Source organism: Platalea leucorodia, assembly GCF_965183815.1.
Source record: "Platalea leucorodia genome assembly, chromosome: 19".
Lineage (NCBI taxonomy): Eukaryota > Metazoa > Chordata > Aves > Pelecaniformes > Threskiornithidae > Platalea > Platalea leucorodia.
The window spans coordinates 4,057,840-4,077,557 of NC_138841.1; the positions used below are offsets into that span (position 1 = coordinate 4,057,840).

The 19,718-nt window shown below is 44.9% G+C and overlaps 1 protein-coding gene across 2 annotated transcripts in view; it reads right to left on the bottom strand.

Annotated features, from left to right (window-relative positions):
• The window catches only part of KCND3 (potassium voltage-gated channel subfamily D member 3), a gene marked incomplete at both ends in the record, with an annotated part of 121,227 nt that extends 105,137 nt beyond the window's left edge, over nucleotides 1-16,090 (bottom strand). For both annotated transcript variants that reach the window (XM_082330186.1, XM_082330185.1), the window contains one exon: nucleotides 14,982-16,090. In XM_082330186.1, coding sequence (XP_082186312.1) covers nucleotides 14,982-16,090 — 1,109 coding nt within the window. The remainder of the gene's footprint in view (nucleotides 1-14,981) is intronic.
• Nucleotides 16,091-19,718: the final 3,628 nt, after the last annotated feature.

Sequence of the window (19,718 nt, forward strand, 5' to 3'; positions counted from 1 at the left end):
TTGATGAAGTGGTTTTTCTCTGTGGACAAGGTAGTGTGACAAACCTGGGACTGCTGAAAGTCAGGGTCTGGTGTCAGTGGGGTTCAGCGCCTTCTTCCATAGACAAGCAGCCACATGAAGACAGTCAAAGACCTGCATGTTTGCGTGAAATCTGGTTTGGGTCTCTCTCTTTTGCAGCTACTGACTAGAAGCGACGTTAGTCTTTTGCCACAAGATATAACATTACAATGTTATTTTTATTTTATTGATTTAACCTGGTCTTCAACAGAGTGGGACAGAAAATTGCATTTAAAAGATTGGAAAAAAAGATCTACAGGATGCATCACATCTTAGATGGCAAACTGACTCCTATGATTACATTTTGTTATGTTAAGTATTTGGACTATATTGTGTAGGCCAGGTTTTGCTAAAAATCTAATTTTACCATAGAACAGCATATCCAGGAGTACTTTAAAATGGGTTATACAGTAAAAGCTTAAACCCTTACATTATATTGTAACTTAAATGGACTGATTTTGCTGCTATTTAACATTTTACGTACGGGGTGGCAGTGCTTGTCACAAAGTACGTATATTCCACTTTGTGAAGTTGCTGGGTAAAATGTTGCAGGATGCCCAAGTGCCTGAGACACGGACGTCCCGCTTGCTAATCCGCAGTGCTGTGTGGCGCACAGATGAACTGGTTTTTCTTCTGGCAAATAGTATAGCTATAATCTATTAAAACTGATAAATTATAGGCAAAGTTTAATATGCGGAAAGGCCAGGACAGTGACAGAAATACTTGCAAGCACGTGACCGGTGAGGCAGGGGGGGAATAGTCCTAACGGCTTCGTTAATTCGCTGCCACCAGCAGGAACAGCCCATCCGCAGGCCGAGCTGAACGACAGCCTTTTGGCCGAGCCTGGCGAGAGGTGTATGTGTTTCTGTACGCGCATGCATACGTTTCTTGGCTAGACAATTCTCCCGATTTGTTATTTATAGTATTTTAGTATTAAATAATAAATCAGCATCTGGGAAAGAAACAACTTCTGTTTGCATTTTGCTAAATCATTTTCGGTCTTTCCCTATCAAGAGGGAAAACATAGACCTGTAGAACATCTTTTATTCTATCATCTCAAATTCCGTGTGATTTTTTTCACCGTTCTCTCCTTTTATCTGTGAGAAGAGATCGAGTTCTTTGATATTTTATTTAGATTGCATTGCACATTTGGAAGTAAGCCATTTGAGCTGATTACTGATACGCTTACTGTATGACCACTGTCAGGTCACCTTCTCTCCCTGGACCTCTGGCCTTTCAGCGGGGCGGTGGAGACGGTGCCTGTCTTGCAGCAGAATTGTAACTGGAGCGATCCAGTTGTGGGATGAGAGGGATATCTGACTGTGCATGTTTACCCGATTAAATTCCAGATAGCTGGGGATTCAATATATCAGAGGTTTTTTCCATCTATAAAGGTCGTTGCCCAGCAGTTGGCAACGGCTTTTGGGTGTCTGGAAGAACAGAGCACAGTGAACAAAACTTTGCATCTCTGTCATTTCACAGGCAGAGGTGCAATCTAAGTCTCACTTGACTTTGAGAATCCTGGCACAGGGATTCATACGGCTAATTGACAAATGGTTATCAGGCCCTTCCCAAACGGCTGCCGAAGGTTGCTACGGGAAGCACAAAGTTATCATAATTTTGCCTTGCTCAGATGGAGCTTTTTGTCCTGAGTCATGATGAGAGCTTGCACAGAAGCAAAGATGCTGTTGTACTTTCATTTCTACCTTTCCCTGGTGATAGGACCGGATGAGGAAAATGGTCACGGTGTCTTAAAAACCCCTTCACCTTGTCCCTTGGCAGTTATATCTGGCCCTCAGAAGCCCATTACGCTAAGCCACTGTGACAGCTCCTGAGGGAGAAACGTTGTCCAGAAATGCAGGACACAAGGCACCCTCCTTCTACAACATATTTTATGGTATCCCGTATCAAACGTGATGACGACCTTTAGAGAAAGAGGTAGATCGTTCTGTACAATCCAGCAACGAGGCTGAGAACAAGCTAAGAGTAATCAATGAAATGGGACACAGGAAGGCAAAGGGAAGCTGCCTGCCCACTTCTACCCAGAGATGCTCCCCCAGCACTGCCAGACAACTCCCGCTCCTCTTCTGCGCTGCACTAATACTGCCGGCATGCACTCGGGTGAAGCTGTCTGATATTGCAAACCAAGTTCAGCAAAGGCGCTGTTACTGCCTCACGGCTGCGGGGAGTCCGTGCGTCTGTCTGCGTGCCGCTGCAGCCGATGCTTTCACTCGTCTGTCTGCCTGCGCGTTCTCCGAAACCGCTGCTCCGAGTGCAGGGTGCATTAGCTGTGCTTATTTCCCACAAAATTCCACAAATCCTCGTCTGACTTGCTTTTAGTCACCAATAGTTTTCATCATCAGTGTTTCACACTGCAGATAAAGCATTCACTATGCACAGATGTTCAGATAAATGCCCTTTCTCTCAGTTTGTGATGATTTAATGGGCGGATTTAATTTATTGTATAGTTAAGTGCTATAGGTAGTAGATGTGCTGTCTGCCCACTCTGTTTTGATATTGCCAGGGAAGCAGTTATTAATGGCTGCACACAAATTCTATCCAACAGTTTTCTTAAGTGGCGTAACTATCGTGCATCTAATACTGCGAGCTGGAAATCGCCGCTCTTCACGGGGTGCCCAAGGAAAGCGCTGGCAAACATGAAAGATGAGATACGGCTCTGTGGAGGACCTGACACCAGAAGGCATCTCTCGCCATAATGACTTTCCATAAAAGTAGTGCATAACATGTCTCCCAAATTACACCCCGACCTATTCAAATCCACAGAGCCCAGTTTCGCTGTCAGTGACACTCGTTTTTCACTGGTGTGACTCACCGACTGTAATGAAGTTACTCCCGATACGCATTGTGATCAGAGTGGGCAGAGCCATTAAAAATTATTTACATAGAGGAAATCGCAAGGGGCTGTCAAAGCTGTCGACAAAGCGGCCCTGGAAGGAGAGGCGCAGCCCCGGCCTCGCCTGGGGAGCGGGTGTTAGGTGCTGCAGCAGCGAGCGAGCCCCCCCGGGCCCGGCTAACGAGGCAGCTACAGGCGCCGCCTTTGCTTCTGACAAAAAGTGAATCATAAAAGCTGCTGAGATTCATCTTCAGTTCACAGTACATTTGGTGCCAGACTTTCGTGCTGCAATCCTGCGCATATACGCTGACATGTACAAGCGAGCTGTGCGCGGGTTTATTTACCCTGCGATGTGCACTTGAGGGCATGCATGCTTAGGTTTAAATGTACCTATTTTTAAAGACTGAACACCCGTTTCCTCCTAAAAATCTTTATCTCCTCCCAAATTAGCAGTTATTTTTTACTGCAAAGTTCAGACATTTTCCTTCCCTTTTCCTCTTCAGACATTTTTTAGCTCTGCTCAGACGATAACAAAGGATGGACAGTGGCAGTGGCTGAGAGTGACACGACTATAGGAGCTGAATAGTTAACCCATGCTTCAGTGTCTGCTGAAAATCTAAGAAAAAAACGGTAAAAATAAATGCAAGTGTTACTCTGTAGAAGACAAAATTAAGACTTAAGGATTTTTCTTTCAACATCTGTAGATCTATTCTCCTTTTCTGAAATCTCATTTTCTCCTTTCACTTCTAAGCCAACAGAATTCAAAACTGTGCTAAACAGCGTGCGGGTACACGATGGACCATTCCTTACAGACTAGAGACTTCAAGACTCCTACCTCTCTGGGTGACAAATTGTCCACAAGACAACGTGGATCTGAGATTTCCTTTGGGACATTTAGCAAGACCTCTAAATTGGCATCTGATCTGACATATTTTCCCAAGCCACAAAAGCAGGGTTGGGGTTTCAGATGGAGATCCAGAGAGGTGTGCCATTCAAGGAGCATTTGTTCATACAATCATAGAATAATTTTGGTCAGAAAGGACCTCTGCAGGTTACTTAGTCCAGCTCTGTGGTGTCTTACATGGAGGGTGGAACAGTCCTATGTTAATGCCAAAGGAAAGATATTAGGACACGTGTTTTAACAAGTCGTGTCGGCGTGCATCCTTGTTCGTATCGGAATTTGGAAAGAAAGGTCAAAACTGGAGAAGAGCCTCTAGCATTTGTTGCTTTTCTGATCCATCCTGACATCTACGCCTTCAGGAAGGAATCTGACAATGACCGTGACTTTCCTCTTGAGCTACACATATGTCTTCTGTGTGTAAACTGATGGAGCTGTTTACCTATGTTTTATCTATTCAGAAGGCTTTCCCTAGGCTGGAAATCAAGCTTGTTCAATAGAGCTCGTTAGGTAATGAGCTTATTCACTAAGCTCATTAGTGGTGGAATTCATCCTGCTCAGCCCTCTGCAGCCCAAAATCTTGTATCTCTTCAGCCCAGCTTACTACTTGGTTTGACCCTTAGCAAGAGAGATGACTTTTACCTAATTTCATCTGTTTTGCCTATTTTCATTCAACAGCTGGCTTGCTGAATGACTGTTTCTATTATTTAATCTGGCCTGCTATTCTTCTGTAGCAGAAAAATATCTAAAAGGGCTGAAGTCTTTTGCATCTAGCGTGCCAAGGCTAGAATATCATGCCAACTCATTTCATGAACTGAAGCAGAGCGTCTGACTCAGTAGGACTCATCCTGTTACATGATGGATGCTCCCTGGATTGATGAACAGACGGTTAGGCAGATGTAAGTAGGCAGGAAAACGAAAGAGGCACCAAGTAAAAGTTGTGATTACCTCCTGTGAGCTGACCGTGATTGCCCATCTGTACACAATCTAGTGGTCTTGCAGGAAGTTTTAAAGCACACACATGCACGGCAGAAGCTCGGGATTTCATATTTTGGTTAATTATGCAGAGATCAGAGAGTGAGCTTGATAAAAAGGATATCTCACAGGTGCAAAGCTGGGTGGGAGACAGGGTTTTAAATCTTCCTGAACCAACAGCACAACTGAAATGTGTGACAGTGAAGGATGTGTGTTGGCAATAATGCTTCATTGATTCATGTTCAAAGTGGTAAATTTAAGTCCTGTTTCTACTCATTTCAGACACTGATTACTAGAAAAAGGCTCTCATGCAGTGGAGTAACGGAGGTGTCAGAGTCTGTTAAATCGACAACAGCCTACTCCTATCTTCCCTCTGAAGAGGCAGAAAGAAGCAATTGGAGCTTTTCTCAGTTTAATACTGATGACAAGAGACCACAAAACTATGTAAACCTCCACTAAAACAGGATTGTAATTGAGAATGAGTTGTGAAATCAATTGCAGGGAAAGAATAAGTTTATATCTGCATTAGCAGGTAGTGCCGCTCAACAGGAGCTGAGCTGGTGCAGAGGACCAAGCATCCCTACTGTACACATCTCGGAGAGGATTAATTTTAGACTAGTCTTAGTCTGCTCCATGGACTGAATGCCCATTAGCAGTAAGAGCGCATTAGGTGCGTTCCTGGAGTGCATTTTCCAGTTGTATTTTATCCAGAAGGAAAGCAGTTTGCATACTCTGAAACCTCTCTGCACTGTGAGCCAAGCTGCAGTACGGACAGGGCAATTGAGTTTGCTTTCAAAGAGCGTCCCTGATCCAAACTAAGACACTGATGCAGATGTACTCTAGGAGAAAGCAGCTCGGAGCAGCTTTCTCTCATTTTAGCTTTCCTTTTGAAGATAGCTTACTCCTGCCATGCATTACGTTGCAAGAATAACTGGCTTGCATTATCCTTTTCAACTGAAAAATAAAGTGCTATTTTTGTTCTTACCATAGTGACTGTAATTAATATTGAAGGAGGATGACTCCCTTCTGCTCCAGGTCATACAAATATAGAAAAAAGTGTGTACTGTTGATGATGTGTTGCCTCCAAATTACACTGCAAAAGTGCACGTAGAGCATACAGACGTGGAAGTGAGGATTGGGGCAACTGGGTGAGAAAATAAGCAGAATTAAATAATAGTCATTTTTATTTAATACAGAGAAGAAATAAAGGGGCTGTCTGGTTGTGGGGTGAAATCTTGTTATCTCAAGGCTGTGCATTTAAATAGTAAAGGCTCAAAGTGACTCGAGATTTTATTATCTGCTGTTTTCACGTCTGATGTGAAACCCTCTGTCTACAGGCGAGATGAGAAAACCAGCAGCGGTTTGTGTCTTTTAGATGGCAAAGGGAAGTCACGTGTACAGAGAGAAAAAAGCAATAAGTACGTGAAAAATAATTACCCGTAATAAAAAGCCAAGGGTACTTCACGATGTTGAGGATGTGTTGTCTGATTAACGGGAGCTGTTAAAAGCGAACCCAGCAGCTTTCGCTCCCGCCTGCTGCAAGGCCGGGCGAGGTCTGTGGGTGCCGGGGCGTTATTTCTGAACGCGCGAGCGTTCAGCAAACCCGTACGTGGTGCACGTTCAATAACAGCAGCTGCTTCCCTCGGTACGTGCAAGACTTATTACTTGAATTATTTGACCTTGTTGTTAGGAGACTCCACAGCACAGTTGCACTGAGACCTCTGCATCTCTGTTTAAGCTTAGGTTTCATGGTTGCACAGGACTACTCTCTTCAGAGGCAAACAATCCTTCTCAAGGGCTTTCTGGGGATGTACGTCAGCCAAATTTCGCAAAGTCCTGAAGGCAAAAAGCTAAAGCTGATCTGTGTTTTAATTTTGCCGCAGATGGCAGGCCAAGATTAAAGCAGTAGGCTTCCCCAGGCGATCTGCTCAACGGCTCTCCTGAACCCGAGCGGTGAAGAGCCTGCTCGGGAAATGACTTTGAGTGGCTGCCCATTTTGGTTTTGTTGTTGTTGCAGATGCCTTTATAGGTGAGAGAGAATTCATATGCAAAGGGCCACCCTCCATCAGGGGGAGCGACAGCCCTGACCACGCCATCGCAGCCCTCGTCCCCAGACCCAACCCCCTCACGGCCCCGTGCAGAAAGTAAGGAAAAGTCCACAGCGCAGAGCCAGAACAAAAGAGCGAAATCACGAAAGAATGAGGGAAAGAAAGAGCCAGATGCTCCAGCGTCATTTCTGAGGCTGCAAACCAGAACGAAAAGCCCGTAAAGACTCACACCTTTTAAAGGAATAATGAATTGTTTCTTCCTCTGGCAGGCAGTGATTTGACTTGCCACATGCCTCCTAGTAATTTCCCAGCAGGTTTTAATGTTGGAACAATGGCATTCTGTTAGATATTGATTTTAAAATAACTCTTCCACACTTAGTTGTAACTTCAAGAGGTGAATTACAGCCCTTGAATGTGCTCTAATGTAGCAGTGGTAAATAGTTAAATAGGCACAATCTGTTTCTGTAGACACTGCCTGTCCAGGAGAAGGCAGAGCTCGGCTGAACCCTGCCTGTCTTCCTGGGCCGCAGGAAAAACATCCAGCAGTCTGTCTGCGCCGAAGGAAAATATTAATAAATTCACCGTGGATGTGGTGGAATTTGACAGAAAAAAAATTTCCGTGCTGGATGTTAAAGCAGCGAGAGTGGGAGGGCAATGGATAAATGACCTAGTTGTAGCTCTTTTCTTCTTCAACTTCTGCTGAGCCGTGATGCTCACCGCGGGATATCGCTGCGGCTGCCAGCACCCTTCGCTGAGCCGTGAGAGGCAGCCGGCGCCGAACCGTGGGTCCTCTGACTGCCAGGGTCATGCGCAAAAGCACATTGCCCGAGTGCTTCCATGGGTGGTGCAAAAAGTAGCTGCTAGATTTGGGTATCGCCATTTCTGAGGCTTGTGCTGCATTAAAAATAAATAAACCTGCTATGTCCTCTGATAACGCGCTTTGGCAGCGCCGTCCCTGTGTACTTCTGCATGGACTGGAATGAAGGGTAGGAAGACACGGCCTGCATTAAATGCGAATAGTAGATGGCTTCCGCTGAAACCATACTGAATTACGGTGTTCATGTTCACCGAGAGTGCCGTGGTGCCCGAGATTCGAGTCCGGCTGTACGTGTGATGGGTGGCAGGGAAGAACGCTAGTTGACGCTAAGCTGAGGAGGTTTCTCTGTTTATCTTACACTTTTTTGTAGTTTTTTTCTTTTTTTTTTTAATGAGATGGTCCCACTGCAGTGCCTGGGACACTCCTCTACAGCCTGGAAATAGGCTCCTTCAGGTCACAGGTACTCCCACATTCTGGCTTCAGCCGCCTAGGATGCACCGATCCCTTAAGAAATTGCAATAAAAATGTCTCATATTGGTTTCCTAATATTAAAGTGGGGCTGGAGTTTCATTTCATATTTTAGGTGCCCCACGCTAAAACCGTGCCAGGTAAGAAAGCCTGGGCAAGGCCGCGACGTGCCGCGACGTGCCGCGACGTGCCGCTGTCACCTGTACTGAGCGAGGGTGGCTGGTGGCAGCCCTCCGGGCGGAGGGCTGAGCTGCGGCCGGGGGGCTGCAGGGGCGCGGGGCGCTCAGAAACTCCCTCTGCGCTCACCTCTGCTCCGCAATTCACTCCGAAAACTGATTCGGACTGGATGGGCTGTAATCAGCTAAGAGACGTAATTAGTTTGGGCTAATTTGTTGCAGGGCCTTTAACTGCACTTCCCCTTTCCCTGCTTTCCGACTGATAGTGGCTACTCTGTCCCTTATTTTCAGTTGATCTCTGTAAACTAATTACTTTTACTGTGTCAGTGCTGTTATGAAATTATCATTTTATGAGACTAAAAATAGCTCAGATCCAGTCAGCAAGCCAATCGCTTCCCTTCATCTCCAATGGAAATACACTGTTATCTTTAATCTGTATTTCTCAGGCACTGACTGTGATGCAGGCTAGAAAGAGAGAGGCAAAAAAAGGAAGAGGAGCTTAGAAAAATGTCTTAAATCAGTTGCTATAGATGCATCTCTGCCAAGGTTTCCGTTGGTAAATTTAGCAGTCACGTTATAATTTTAGCCAGTACCGTTACTTGGCCTTATTCAAAACAATTCACTTCTCACACAATGAGTTTACCTTAAAGGAAAGTTATTTTGTCTTGCGCACTAAAAATGGTGCGTTTGCACATACGTGCGATCATTACAAATATCCAAAGCCACAAAAAGCCTAAGGACAGATTTTTTTTTTTTATTATTATTATTTTTTTTTTGAGAGAGAGAAAAATCCAGTGAATTCCACTTGCTCTGAGAATGAATAAAGGTATTTTAATACTTCTGGGGTTCTGGTGAATACAAATAGCTCCAAAATGAGATGCTTGCCTGAGATTTACATCAAGATAGTGAAGGGAAAAGGTTCCACCTGTAGTTTCTGATACAAAGACATTTCACACACAATATCTGTAAATCCATTAGGAGAAGAAGATTGATACACATTTCGTATAAGATGAAGCTAGAGGCAAGAGAATGAAAGCTCAAGAAAATGGCTTCTTTGTGTAGCTCCATCAATTCATTGTTTGATTGGACTTTCTGTATATTAAATTCAAGCAGTTCTTTGGCCTGTGGATATGAGAATTGTTGACTGTGTGGGAAATGGTGAGAGTGATGCAATTTTAGCGCCTTGCTTTACAAAGGAAATATCCCACATCTCATCCATCTTTCCATCGATGATGTTAAATATGCAAAGTAGTGTTTCTATTAAAGCAATTTTTCTGATTCAGTTTAATGGCAGTTACTGAAGTACTGACACACACAATATGATTACTGGGCCAAACGGCAATCTTTCCGGAGAAGCCGGGAATGGCAGCGCTCCAGAGATGATTTATTATTTTCCTTACTTTGCAAACTCCTCTTAGCTTGCACGAAGGAGGGTGAATGAAGGTTACTATCAGCTTGAGTGGTTTCAGTACTTTGCATTGGAGAAATAACTGCAAAGAGATCTCTCTTCGCACGGTAGCTGGCAGCATTTGCAAGAAACGTGGTCAGTATTCAATAAGTTCACGCTAGTCCAGCTGTCAACAGTTTGGCAGCAAGTATTTCACGTGCTATTTCACTACTTAAATTTCATCCCCTTTCTTGTCCATGATTGAATACCAATAAGAAGGAAAGCCCAAGCAATACGCGAAACGAAGACTGATGTTTCTGCCGGAGGGGTTGATCAGGTGTCGGTTCTGGCGCTTTCTCTGACCCACATTTTGCAGAACCACAGGGTACCACCTTGGGCCAAGACAACCCAAAACAGACCCCTACCCCCCAAATCCCTGCTCTCTAAGCACTCAGCTAGTAAAAACGGTAAGAAATTTCAGATCTTGCTCCCGATCAGGCTGTTGACATAACCAGGCCAGCACGTCTGTTTTATTGACTTCCTAGTGTTAACCTGGTTCCTTAAATTAATTATATAGATAGGACTGTGTTGTCCAAGTGCACTGATGTGTATCTTTTAAACTCATTCACCAGTGCAGCTGAATCTGAAAGAGGGACAGTGATCTCGAAACCATTATGTTCTTGCAGATTGTAAGGGAGACAGACAGACAGACAGACAGAAGATAGACTCTGCTGGGACCACCCCAAAGGCGGTGAGCTATGGGAGCGCAGCCTTCGTTAGGCAACAGAAAAACCACACAGCATATCCCTAAGCTCAAACCAGAACAAAATCCATCAACGATCTCTCTTCCTTGGTCCGCGGTACTGCTGGTTTCTTGACACAAATGGCCCAAAGATCTCAGTGCCGGTTCCCCCCAGGATACGCTGCAGGTTTTTCACCCTTCTCTGCTGCCGGTCTGCTCCCAGCTGTGGCGGGGATGGGGATGCTGACACCGCCTGCTCCAGGTGCCGGTGCTCGGCTCCGGCATCCCCCGGACGGCGGGAAGCCCGGCCGCCACGCTCCGCAGGGCCCGCGGGAGCCTCGCCGTGCCCCGGGATGTGCAGGCTGATGTGGCACTTAGATTTTCACAACTACAATTTGCTGCCTACGCTGCAGGTCACAGACACTGCCCGAGAGTCTGAAACATACTGCCGTTGTCAGGTGGAATGAAAATAGCTATAAAAAGCTTAGAAAAATATGCACTCTGGGCCAAAACGGTGTGGGGTTTAGTGGCGTGAGAGAGGTCTCGTACCGCAGGCGTGTTTGCGATGCATGCTGACGGGCAGAGAAATGCGGGGCTGCCCCATCCACAACCCAATGCTATTTAAAAGTAAATAAAGCCAACACGCTGGTAGCAAGGTAACGAAATTTATGATAATTAAACTGTCTCTATATAGATGTAAAACTGAAGGCTACTGCATATCAAGTCAGCTAAAAACCAAGGCAGGGACATGAATGCTGATGCTGGGAACCAGCACCGTGCTCCTCCGCCGCTTTCAGCAGCGCTTGCATTTCTGAGGTGGAGGGTCCCGGGGGTCAAAACCTCCTGCAGAACAAAGGCAGGGTGCTGGCAGAGCTGGTATTTATTGTATTGGTGTTTTAGACAAGGGCAAGAGAGAAGACGGGTAGCTGTTGGCCTCTTGAGAAAAATGTTTCTGCATGAATTGGATAGCTGATTTTGAATTAATTTTGAATAGTTGTTTCGGTAATTCAGATTGATTTAAGATGCACCCAAGAATAATGCTTTCATTATAAAACCTCCTGAGCAAAATTTAAATCATGCTAAATTAAAAACAGTCTCTGTTAAACCAGGGCTGATGAGCACAGCAAAGGGATCAGAGATGCAGGGTCAGTATAATTTAATTCCTTTGCTTTGTTTCCCGTTCCAGACGAGCTGTTGTACCTGTCTCCTTGGGTTGTTAACTACCTAAGGAGCTTGCAAGTCGTCCTGGATTTCGCAAAAGTGATTTGCATAGTAGCCCCACCAAAAGCAGCACTTGCTCTATTTTATGAAGTGCTTCACCTTCAAGAAGAAATGCATTTTTAGTGCTTTTCATTTATGGGTCAACCTGGAAATTCAGTTGTATCCTAAAGATAGTTAGGAATCTGGAATAACAGCAGCTGACGTACAGTCCAGTAGGAGAGTTAATGGTTTCCTAATGCTAGCCTTGTTTGGTTGTTGTAAGTAAACTTTCCCTTTTACATAAATTGAGCTAATTTTTTAATGTCTTAATAACACAGGAAAAGTTATCCCGCATGTTCCAAATCACTTTTATAAAGTCACAAGCAATGGTGGAATTCCAGTGTCAGGGAAATGTTCACTTATCTGGATTTAAATGGTTTGGTGTTCAAAACAAAAATACATACATATGTGTATAGATCTGAGTTAAAAACCATTGCGCTTTGTAATTCCTTGTTTTAAATGCGGGCTGAATTTTTAAAGGCAAATGGCAGAAAATATTTAAGATATTTATACAAGCTCTGAGCGTTGCTGAAATGCAAGCAGTGAACTGGCAGCCGCTAACTAGGCAAAGTCTGATGTATTAAGAAGCACGTTAGAGACTCTGGCTGCATTTCTGGCAACGTCTCTGCGACAGGAATTGCCAGTACTCTCATTAGTAACAAGATCCTTCCAAGCACATTGAAATGACTTCTGAAGAGAGATGTATATGAAATATTGTATGAAAATGCCAATTTGTCAAAACGGAAGGGTTTTATGGGAAAATGAAGAGGGCCGGGGATGTTAACCACCCACCCACATGGCGGGAGTCAGGAAGGTGGAAATGACCCGGCGCCAAAAGTTTCGTTTCTAGAGTTCATGAATTTCCGTGCCACGACGCCAAGCCGCGGGTCAGAGCTGTTGCACGAGCCAAGGGCCGGTGCTGGCTCTGCCGGCGCCTTGCTCCACCAGTGCTGTCCCTGCACCCGCGCAGCTGGGACCCACCACCGTCCGACCAGCTCCTCCAGCGAGCCCGGAAAGTGCCTCTCCGAGGGGGTCCGGCTGGGGCTATGGGGAGCTGGCCTGGCAGGAATTCGGGTTTTATGGATCACAGTAGCAACTTCTCTTTCTAGCACTGGTTTTGGGCAAGCCAGCGGAGAGCGTTTGACTTTGGGTGCTTGGCTAAGGGAGCGCTGGGTACCTGCTGAATGCGGTCGGAGGCAGAGAGGTGTTGTCAGAGAGCACGGGGGCTCTGCGGGGTCTGCTGTTATCGAGGTTTCTGAGTTTCTTGTAAGTCTGTGATATGACACTAAACTTAGCTGACAGACTATTTGCTAGAGACACCTATTTTAATTAAAATCCTGCAACAAAAATCCCAAATCAGTAATACCAGAAGTTTAAGCTTTAAAGCTTTGACAGCATTTTGTAGGTCCCTTTCCAATGAACTCTTACAAAGCCGTGTTTAAATGTATCATTTCAAAAATTCTTGTCAACTCATTAAAGGCACTCATTCATCTATAATTTCTGTGATTACAACAGATTGAGAACACTTTAAAGTCCTCAGGAGCACTCTGGTTTGTCTATCCATGCGTTCAGAAAGGAAGGGAAAGAGAACGACACCAAGTCGCTGCGCTGACGGGAACAGAGGTTTAATTGCACTACAGCACATTCTGCCTGTATTTCACGAAGAAGGGCTCTTCCCAGGCAACACTGGACGTTGCCTTGACCCCAACTTTCCTACCACAAAGATATAATAACGTACATGTGAATGTGCGTAAGCGTGTGTAGATGGAAATACAGGTGCAATCATTCTTAGACAGAAACGAGACAACAGAACTGTATTTTCATGCGTTTCCCCCTTGTGGAGAGGACGCACGGAGAAGCCACCCAGGACAGGCGTCCCTTGATGCTGCTCGGGTACGATGGTGGGAACCGACCACTATGGACCAGTCAGAATATGGAAAGCTGAACCACGGGGCGGGGGAGTGCTGGGATCCAAAGCCCAGCTTTGATTTCTAAGCAAGCACGGACTTTTTTCCAGGGTGAGGACCTTAGCTTTTGCCACACAGACTTGCAACTTTGCTTAGATGTTAAAAAAGGAGGAAAAAGAGATCTTTTGGTGACTATGACAAACACGTTCTACACTTTCACTTAATGAAGAAATTCAGACTTGCAGTTGCCATATGCTCAGATTCTGCGCCTTTCTGACAGCTGAATTATGATTTTAATAATTTAAAAGTGCTACTGTGAGCCTGTTCATGTATAATAGGCACAGAGAAGTGTTTAAAATCAAAAGCAGTTTAGAGAAAAAGCGGTCACCATATTACAAGAATGAGAATAGTCTGCATCGGAATATTAAACTGCGTGAACCCTCCAGTGGGAAAACTCTTTGAAACTAACTGTAAACTTAGTGTATTGCTCCGATGTGTGGAATTAAGAGATTGCACTCGGTCAGAACTTCGCGACTGCCCGAAGCAGCAGCCTGCGATGCCTGCTTTCTTTTACGTAACCCCGGCAGGGTGAGGGCTTGGTCATTCTGCTTACAAAGGTTTTAGTTCAGAGCAACAGAAGCTCAAATCTATAATCTCAGTAGAAACATCTGTAAGACAGAAATGAAATATAAGGGGAAAAAGTGCCCTCCAGGCTACATTTCCTTTGCTTTGATATAATTATCTTTGTACCTGTCCATGGGAATGTTTGAAATTCTACTGCAACTGCTACAGCATACTTGTATTATTTCTTAAACTCACAACTAAACACAGACAATAAGCCCGTATCCTGCTCAGTTAAGTAAAACACAGATCATGTCCTGGAGATCGCCACGTATTTTCAGGAGCATAGCGGCCCACAATATCCATTTGAATTCAGCAAATCTATGATTCCTGGCATGTCAAGTGAAGAAACAATGACCGACATCGCAAAGAGAGACAACATACACATCAGCAACCTTGTGCAAAATCTATGGCTCGAATGAACGTCTGCAAAACCCATAAGCTCTAGTTGCCAGCTCCCTTGCTCTCATGTTAACTTTTCTCTCCCGCAGAAGGAGTGCGAAACAGGACCTGCTACTCCACAGCCTTGCTCCTCCTGCACTCATTTACCATTGTGCCAAGCATTTGCCAAGTGGGTGTAAGTGCTTTTTCTGTTTTATACAACTTCACATAAGCATAAATTGCAGAAGTTGTAAGGCAAAGAACAATCAAGCCCTTAACAGTTCCAGCCGCTTTTCATGCATGCACTCAGGAAAATGCTTAGGAGTAACTGAAGTCAAGCTCCTAGTACACGCTTGCCTGCTGCTCAGTATAAGAAAAAGTAATACTCACCCCAGTGTTGTCATGGTTACAATAGTGTACCAAAAGGAAGCAGGAATACTGGTGAATTTGCTTGCCGAGGACCCTTTCTCTGCATAAAACATCACAGTTGCAAAGATGATGATTGCCATAGTGAGGGAAAAGAGGAGAAAGCCAAGCTCGGAGGCACAGCTCTTCAAAGTGTAGCCCAAGATTCTTAAGCCTTGGGAATGGCGAGAGAACTTGAAAATCCTGAAAACCCTAAAAACCCTTAATGTCACAAAGGCTCCGCTGACATCCTCATTGTTGGTCATCACCAAGCCAATGTAGTACGGCATGATGGCCACCACGTCAATGATGCTCATCACACTTCTAATGAATCTGTAGCGACTTGGGGCCGCAAAGAGTCTCAACAGATACTCAACCGTGAAAATCATCACACAAGCCGTGTCCAAGCAAAAGAAAGCCACAGCATATCTTTCCCCACATGGAAGCTCCTTGTTTCCAGGCACCGTGCCACAAGGGACAGTTTCCACGACATTAGTGATCACAGAGACAGCAATAAAGAAACCGGTGACATAGTAAAAGACTAAGGCTAAGGTGCTGGTGTGGGGGTTCTCGAAGGCTCGCCACATGGTCTGCCGGAAGCTCAGGGATGGCATGGACCCTTCTTGGTTGTTTTCTGAGTCATTGTCATCCATCAGCCGCTCCGCATTTTCCCGCTTTCTGTCTTTGTACTCTTCATAGCAGCAGTCCCCAATGATTTCAGGGAGGATCCCATAGAAGGCAAGCTCTTCGTCGTAAGCAGAGATGCACTCGTACCTGGGATAGTGCAGCTTGCCAGTTCTATAAAAATTTAAGATGCACCTAAAGACCTCAGGGTCCCGGTCAAAGAAGTATTCCTTAGTGTCTTCGTTGAAGAAGAACTCCTTCTCGGTGCTGCCCAGGAGAGTGTCCGGGTATCTCTCCAGTGTAGTCCTCCAGGTCTGGAAACGCCTGCCACTCACATTGAGAATGATCAGCTCATCCTGCCTCTTGTTTTTCTCCGTTGGAGCCAGTGGCATGGGACAGTTGGCCACTGGCATCCATCCTATGGCGGCTGCCCTGGCAAAGGGCAACCATGCTGCTACTCCTGCTGCCATGATGACCCCAGGCCTTGTTACTGGAGAAGACGGTTAGGCTGCTCCTGAGACCTGCTGGAAGTCAGATCAGTTCCATCTAAAATACAGAACAAAATAAAAACACAACACACAGTCAAGCGGGGTGTCTTGCCCCATTGCGCTAAAGAGTCAGACATCGGTACGTACACAAGAATTTAAAACAACTGGCTTGCCCTCATCTCCCATTTGAAGAATGATGTTAAACAAGGCACATGGTAATCAGCTCAGCGGGGTTATGGCATTATTATAGATTGAAATTTTGAATAGCAAATGATTCCTCATTAAAAGCATTTTAAAAGTAGCATAAACACACTAATTTATATTTGCTTCCTTACAAACAAGACTAATCCATAATTCCCCAGGTGTAAGCCTCATGTGCTCATCAGTTTAACTACAGCTGTCAAGAAAGAGCTGGGAGCTCCACTGAAAGCAGCTTGCAGTTCACCCAATGCAATAGTATGCCATGAAAAGCCACGACTGGACTGAGCTGGGTTTCCAGTCTTAGAAATGTTCAATATGAAATGAGTCTTGCACCAAGAACATTTTCAGTTGAAAGAACCAGAAGATCTTCTCTGGTTTTCATTAGTTTTCTTCCACCTTTAATTAAAGAGGTGGCCTCAGCAGCAGATTTTTGTTGATCTCTTTCATTTAGAGCTGGGTTTCACTCCTGTGAAGTATTACATCCCTCCACCGGACTGGAGGAAAATTCTGCCTTTTGGGGCAACATAGCTCAGAATACCTGAGCACCAGTAAGCTGGAATCGCAGGTGTGGAAGCTGATGGATTACGCTACCAGCTGAGTACCAAGAACATCAGAATGAGGGAAGCCTCCAAAGTTGGACAACTTTCTTCCAGCAGGAAGACACCTTGATTATTTCCTAGCTACCAGAGGCAGAAGTCCTTCAGCCTAAGAACTGAAGGACTATTAGGTTGAAATATGTTCACCGCACTGTTGATTTTTAGATGAAAAATATCCCAAGCTGTCCAGAGCCTGAGCCACTGGCAGCCAGCACGCTCTTAAAATTAGAGTAGGCATTGTGGTTCTGATCTAGCCACGAATTTTCTTTTTCTTTTTGTTCTTTGGTCAGAGTTCTTACAATATGTAACTTCTGTTTTAACTTGTTTTTACTTTCACTTCCCTAATGATTTTCTAACTCTACTGTAAAATTATCCGGAGAAAGGTGCCATTATCTTATAGGATGCATTAAGGGCCCTATCAAAAGTCGATTTATCAATGGAAATTCCATTGATTCCACTGACTCAGGCCCTCAAAGCCTAATTATATCCTCTACATGGTACCCTTCTAGGCAGTTTTACTCTGAAGTTTTTTTAATTATATGAAAGCTGCCATTCCAGCCAGTAAGGCTGCAGCATTATTGATTTCAACAGGCCATCAAAATACTGAATAAAAAATGATGGAATCAATCTGTGGTGAAAATGACTGAACTGCGCACAGAAGTGCTCCTCCTCTTCGGGGCACATTAACGTTCACCACCTTAATGTGGGGTATCTTTCTGTGCAATTTTACTGTCTGAAGGACAACTGAAATCCCTCGTGCAGGCATCTTACTGCTGCTGGAAGAGGTTTTGTATGAAACCTATACTAATCCATAGTGATGCTTATCCCAAGGAGACGCTTTGCTTATATACGTGGCACTGGAGGAAACATCCCACAATATTTCCCTATAAAGGAGTGTTCAACATTACTATGCGCTATTTTTTCTCTCCCCCTAAAGAGGGAATTCAGTGCGTTAATAGTGCCAGACTGACAGCCCTGGAGAGCAGGCTGTGTCGCCTGCGCGGGGACGAGGCAGAGTGCCGCGCTGCAAACTTTCTCCGCGCCGCTTTGAAAATACGCCCGGCCTTTAGCTGGGAGGCAATCCCCAGGGACCCGGAGGGCTCGGGCAGCGGAGCTGCCCATTTCTTTTAGCAGCAGCGGTGGATCTGTTAACTTCTGTGCAACACTGCGTTAAGAACAGGACTGCAAAACAGGAGGCAGCAAGATGAGGACCCCTTCATTCATTAATCACCAAATACATACAGGCAAATAACCAAGAGACCAAGATCCTGCATCCTGTTCCTGTTTCCCCTGCTGCTAAACTGTCTTCTCTGCTTTTTAATTTCAATTAGCGACACCGCCACAGTCATTCTACCAGGACGGACTGGCGATGTACGGTGACCTGAGCAGCTACAGTACGCTGGATCCTCATCTCCCCTGATTTCTCAGGGGAACCTCGTTAGAAATCTCTTCTGTACTTCTATAACTTTGGTTGTAAATTCCAGGTTACCTACATTAGCTGCTGAGGCACTATAAATACTTCACATATAATTGTTCTAATAAAGCGCTGGTAACTCATAAGTGACTTACACATTTTTAAATCAATTTTTAAAGATAAAATGGGTCCTTCCATGCTGGCAGTATATGTGGGGAAGCTATAAATATCTCAGCTGTGAAACGGGCAGGAGACTGAAGCAAAAGAGAAAGAGGGGGGTATTCTTCTGTGGAAGTTTAGTTCTCATTTCGCTGTGAGAGAGGTGCAGCTCCTTAAGAAAACTTAGTGCACAGCTTAATTTTCAAAGGTGCATTAGATCTGTCCCATTTGATCCTCAAAATACACAGAAAGAGAGTCGTCTTCAGTTATAAATTGTCTGTCTGCGAGGAAGGATCGAGAGGGACAAGAGGTTTTGCTTTTTCTTTTCCTTTTCCATGAGTCCTTGGAACTCTACCCTGCCCCAAAATCAGAGAGAACGAGGAGAGAGGTAGGACTGGGTTTGTAATTCAGAGCTGCACAAGCCAAGTTGAGTAAAAAAAAAATAGGAACTAATTAGTTTATCTACAAAATATGGAAAGAATCCTCCTTTTCTGCACGCCTGGGTTTTGGTAACTGCTAACCAGTCTTTTTAGGCTGGAAAGCAATTGGCTGGGCTCAAAATATACTGTACAGTCGACACAGTCTCTTCGGCTCGCACAGCAAACAGACACACTTTAATTCTAACGAGCATATATTTAGCTGTATGCATGTGTCTGATTTTACTTACCGTAATTTCTGCATGTAATTTGAAAGGAGCTAGTTAACAAAAGATCGGTACCCTGCTGATGACGTTCAGAAGCTCTGGTACACGAAATAAAATAATGTCTCCTTCTGACTTAAAAAAGTCAGCATCTATAGAGAAAAGGATCTGTTTTCTTTAGCTAATTCGGAGGGCAGTGAAATGGTGCAAGGCAATTTGATAGAAAAGCCTGTGGCACGAGCCCCCCGTCCCCCTCCCAGGGCTCCCGGCCCATCCGAGTCCCTCCCCGAGCACCGCTGGCTACCGCAGGTCGCCTGCGCTGCAGCCGCCTCGTGGGCACCGTGGTTTCATCCCAGGTTCAAACAAAAACCTGACAGGCACGGCTAGGTCAGTAAAGCTCTGGAGGAGAACTTTAGCAACACAGTTCTTTCTAATCACCTGAAGGGTCAAGAGAGAAACGATGGATTCTTACCACATTAGCTCCCACTGGCAATGCCGTACTTAATAAATGTCTCTTCGTAGTCTCATGAAAACAGAAACGAAACAAAAATCTCATAGTGTTTCCCTTTCTGGAAGCAGACAGGGAGGATTTAAAACACG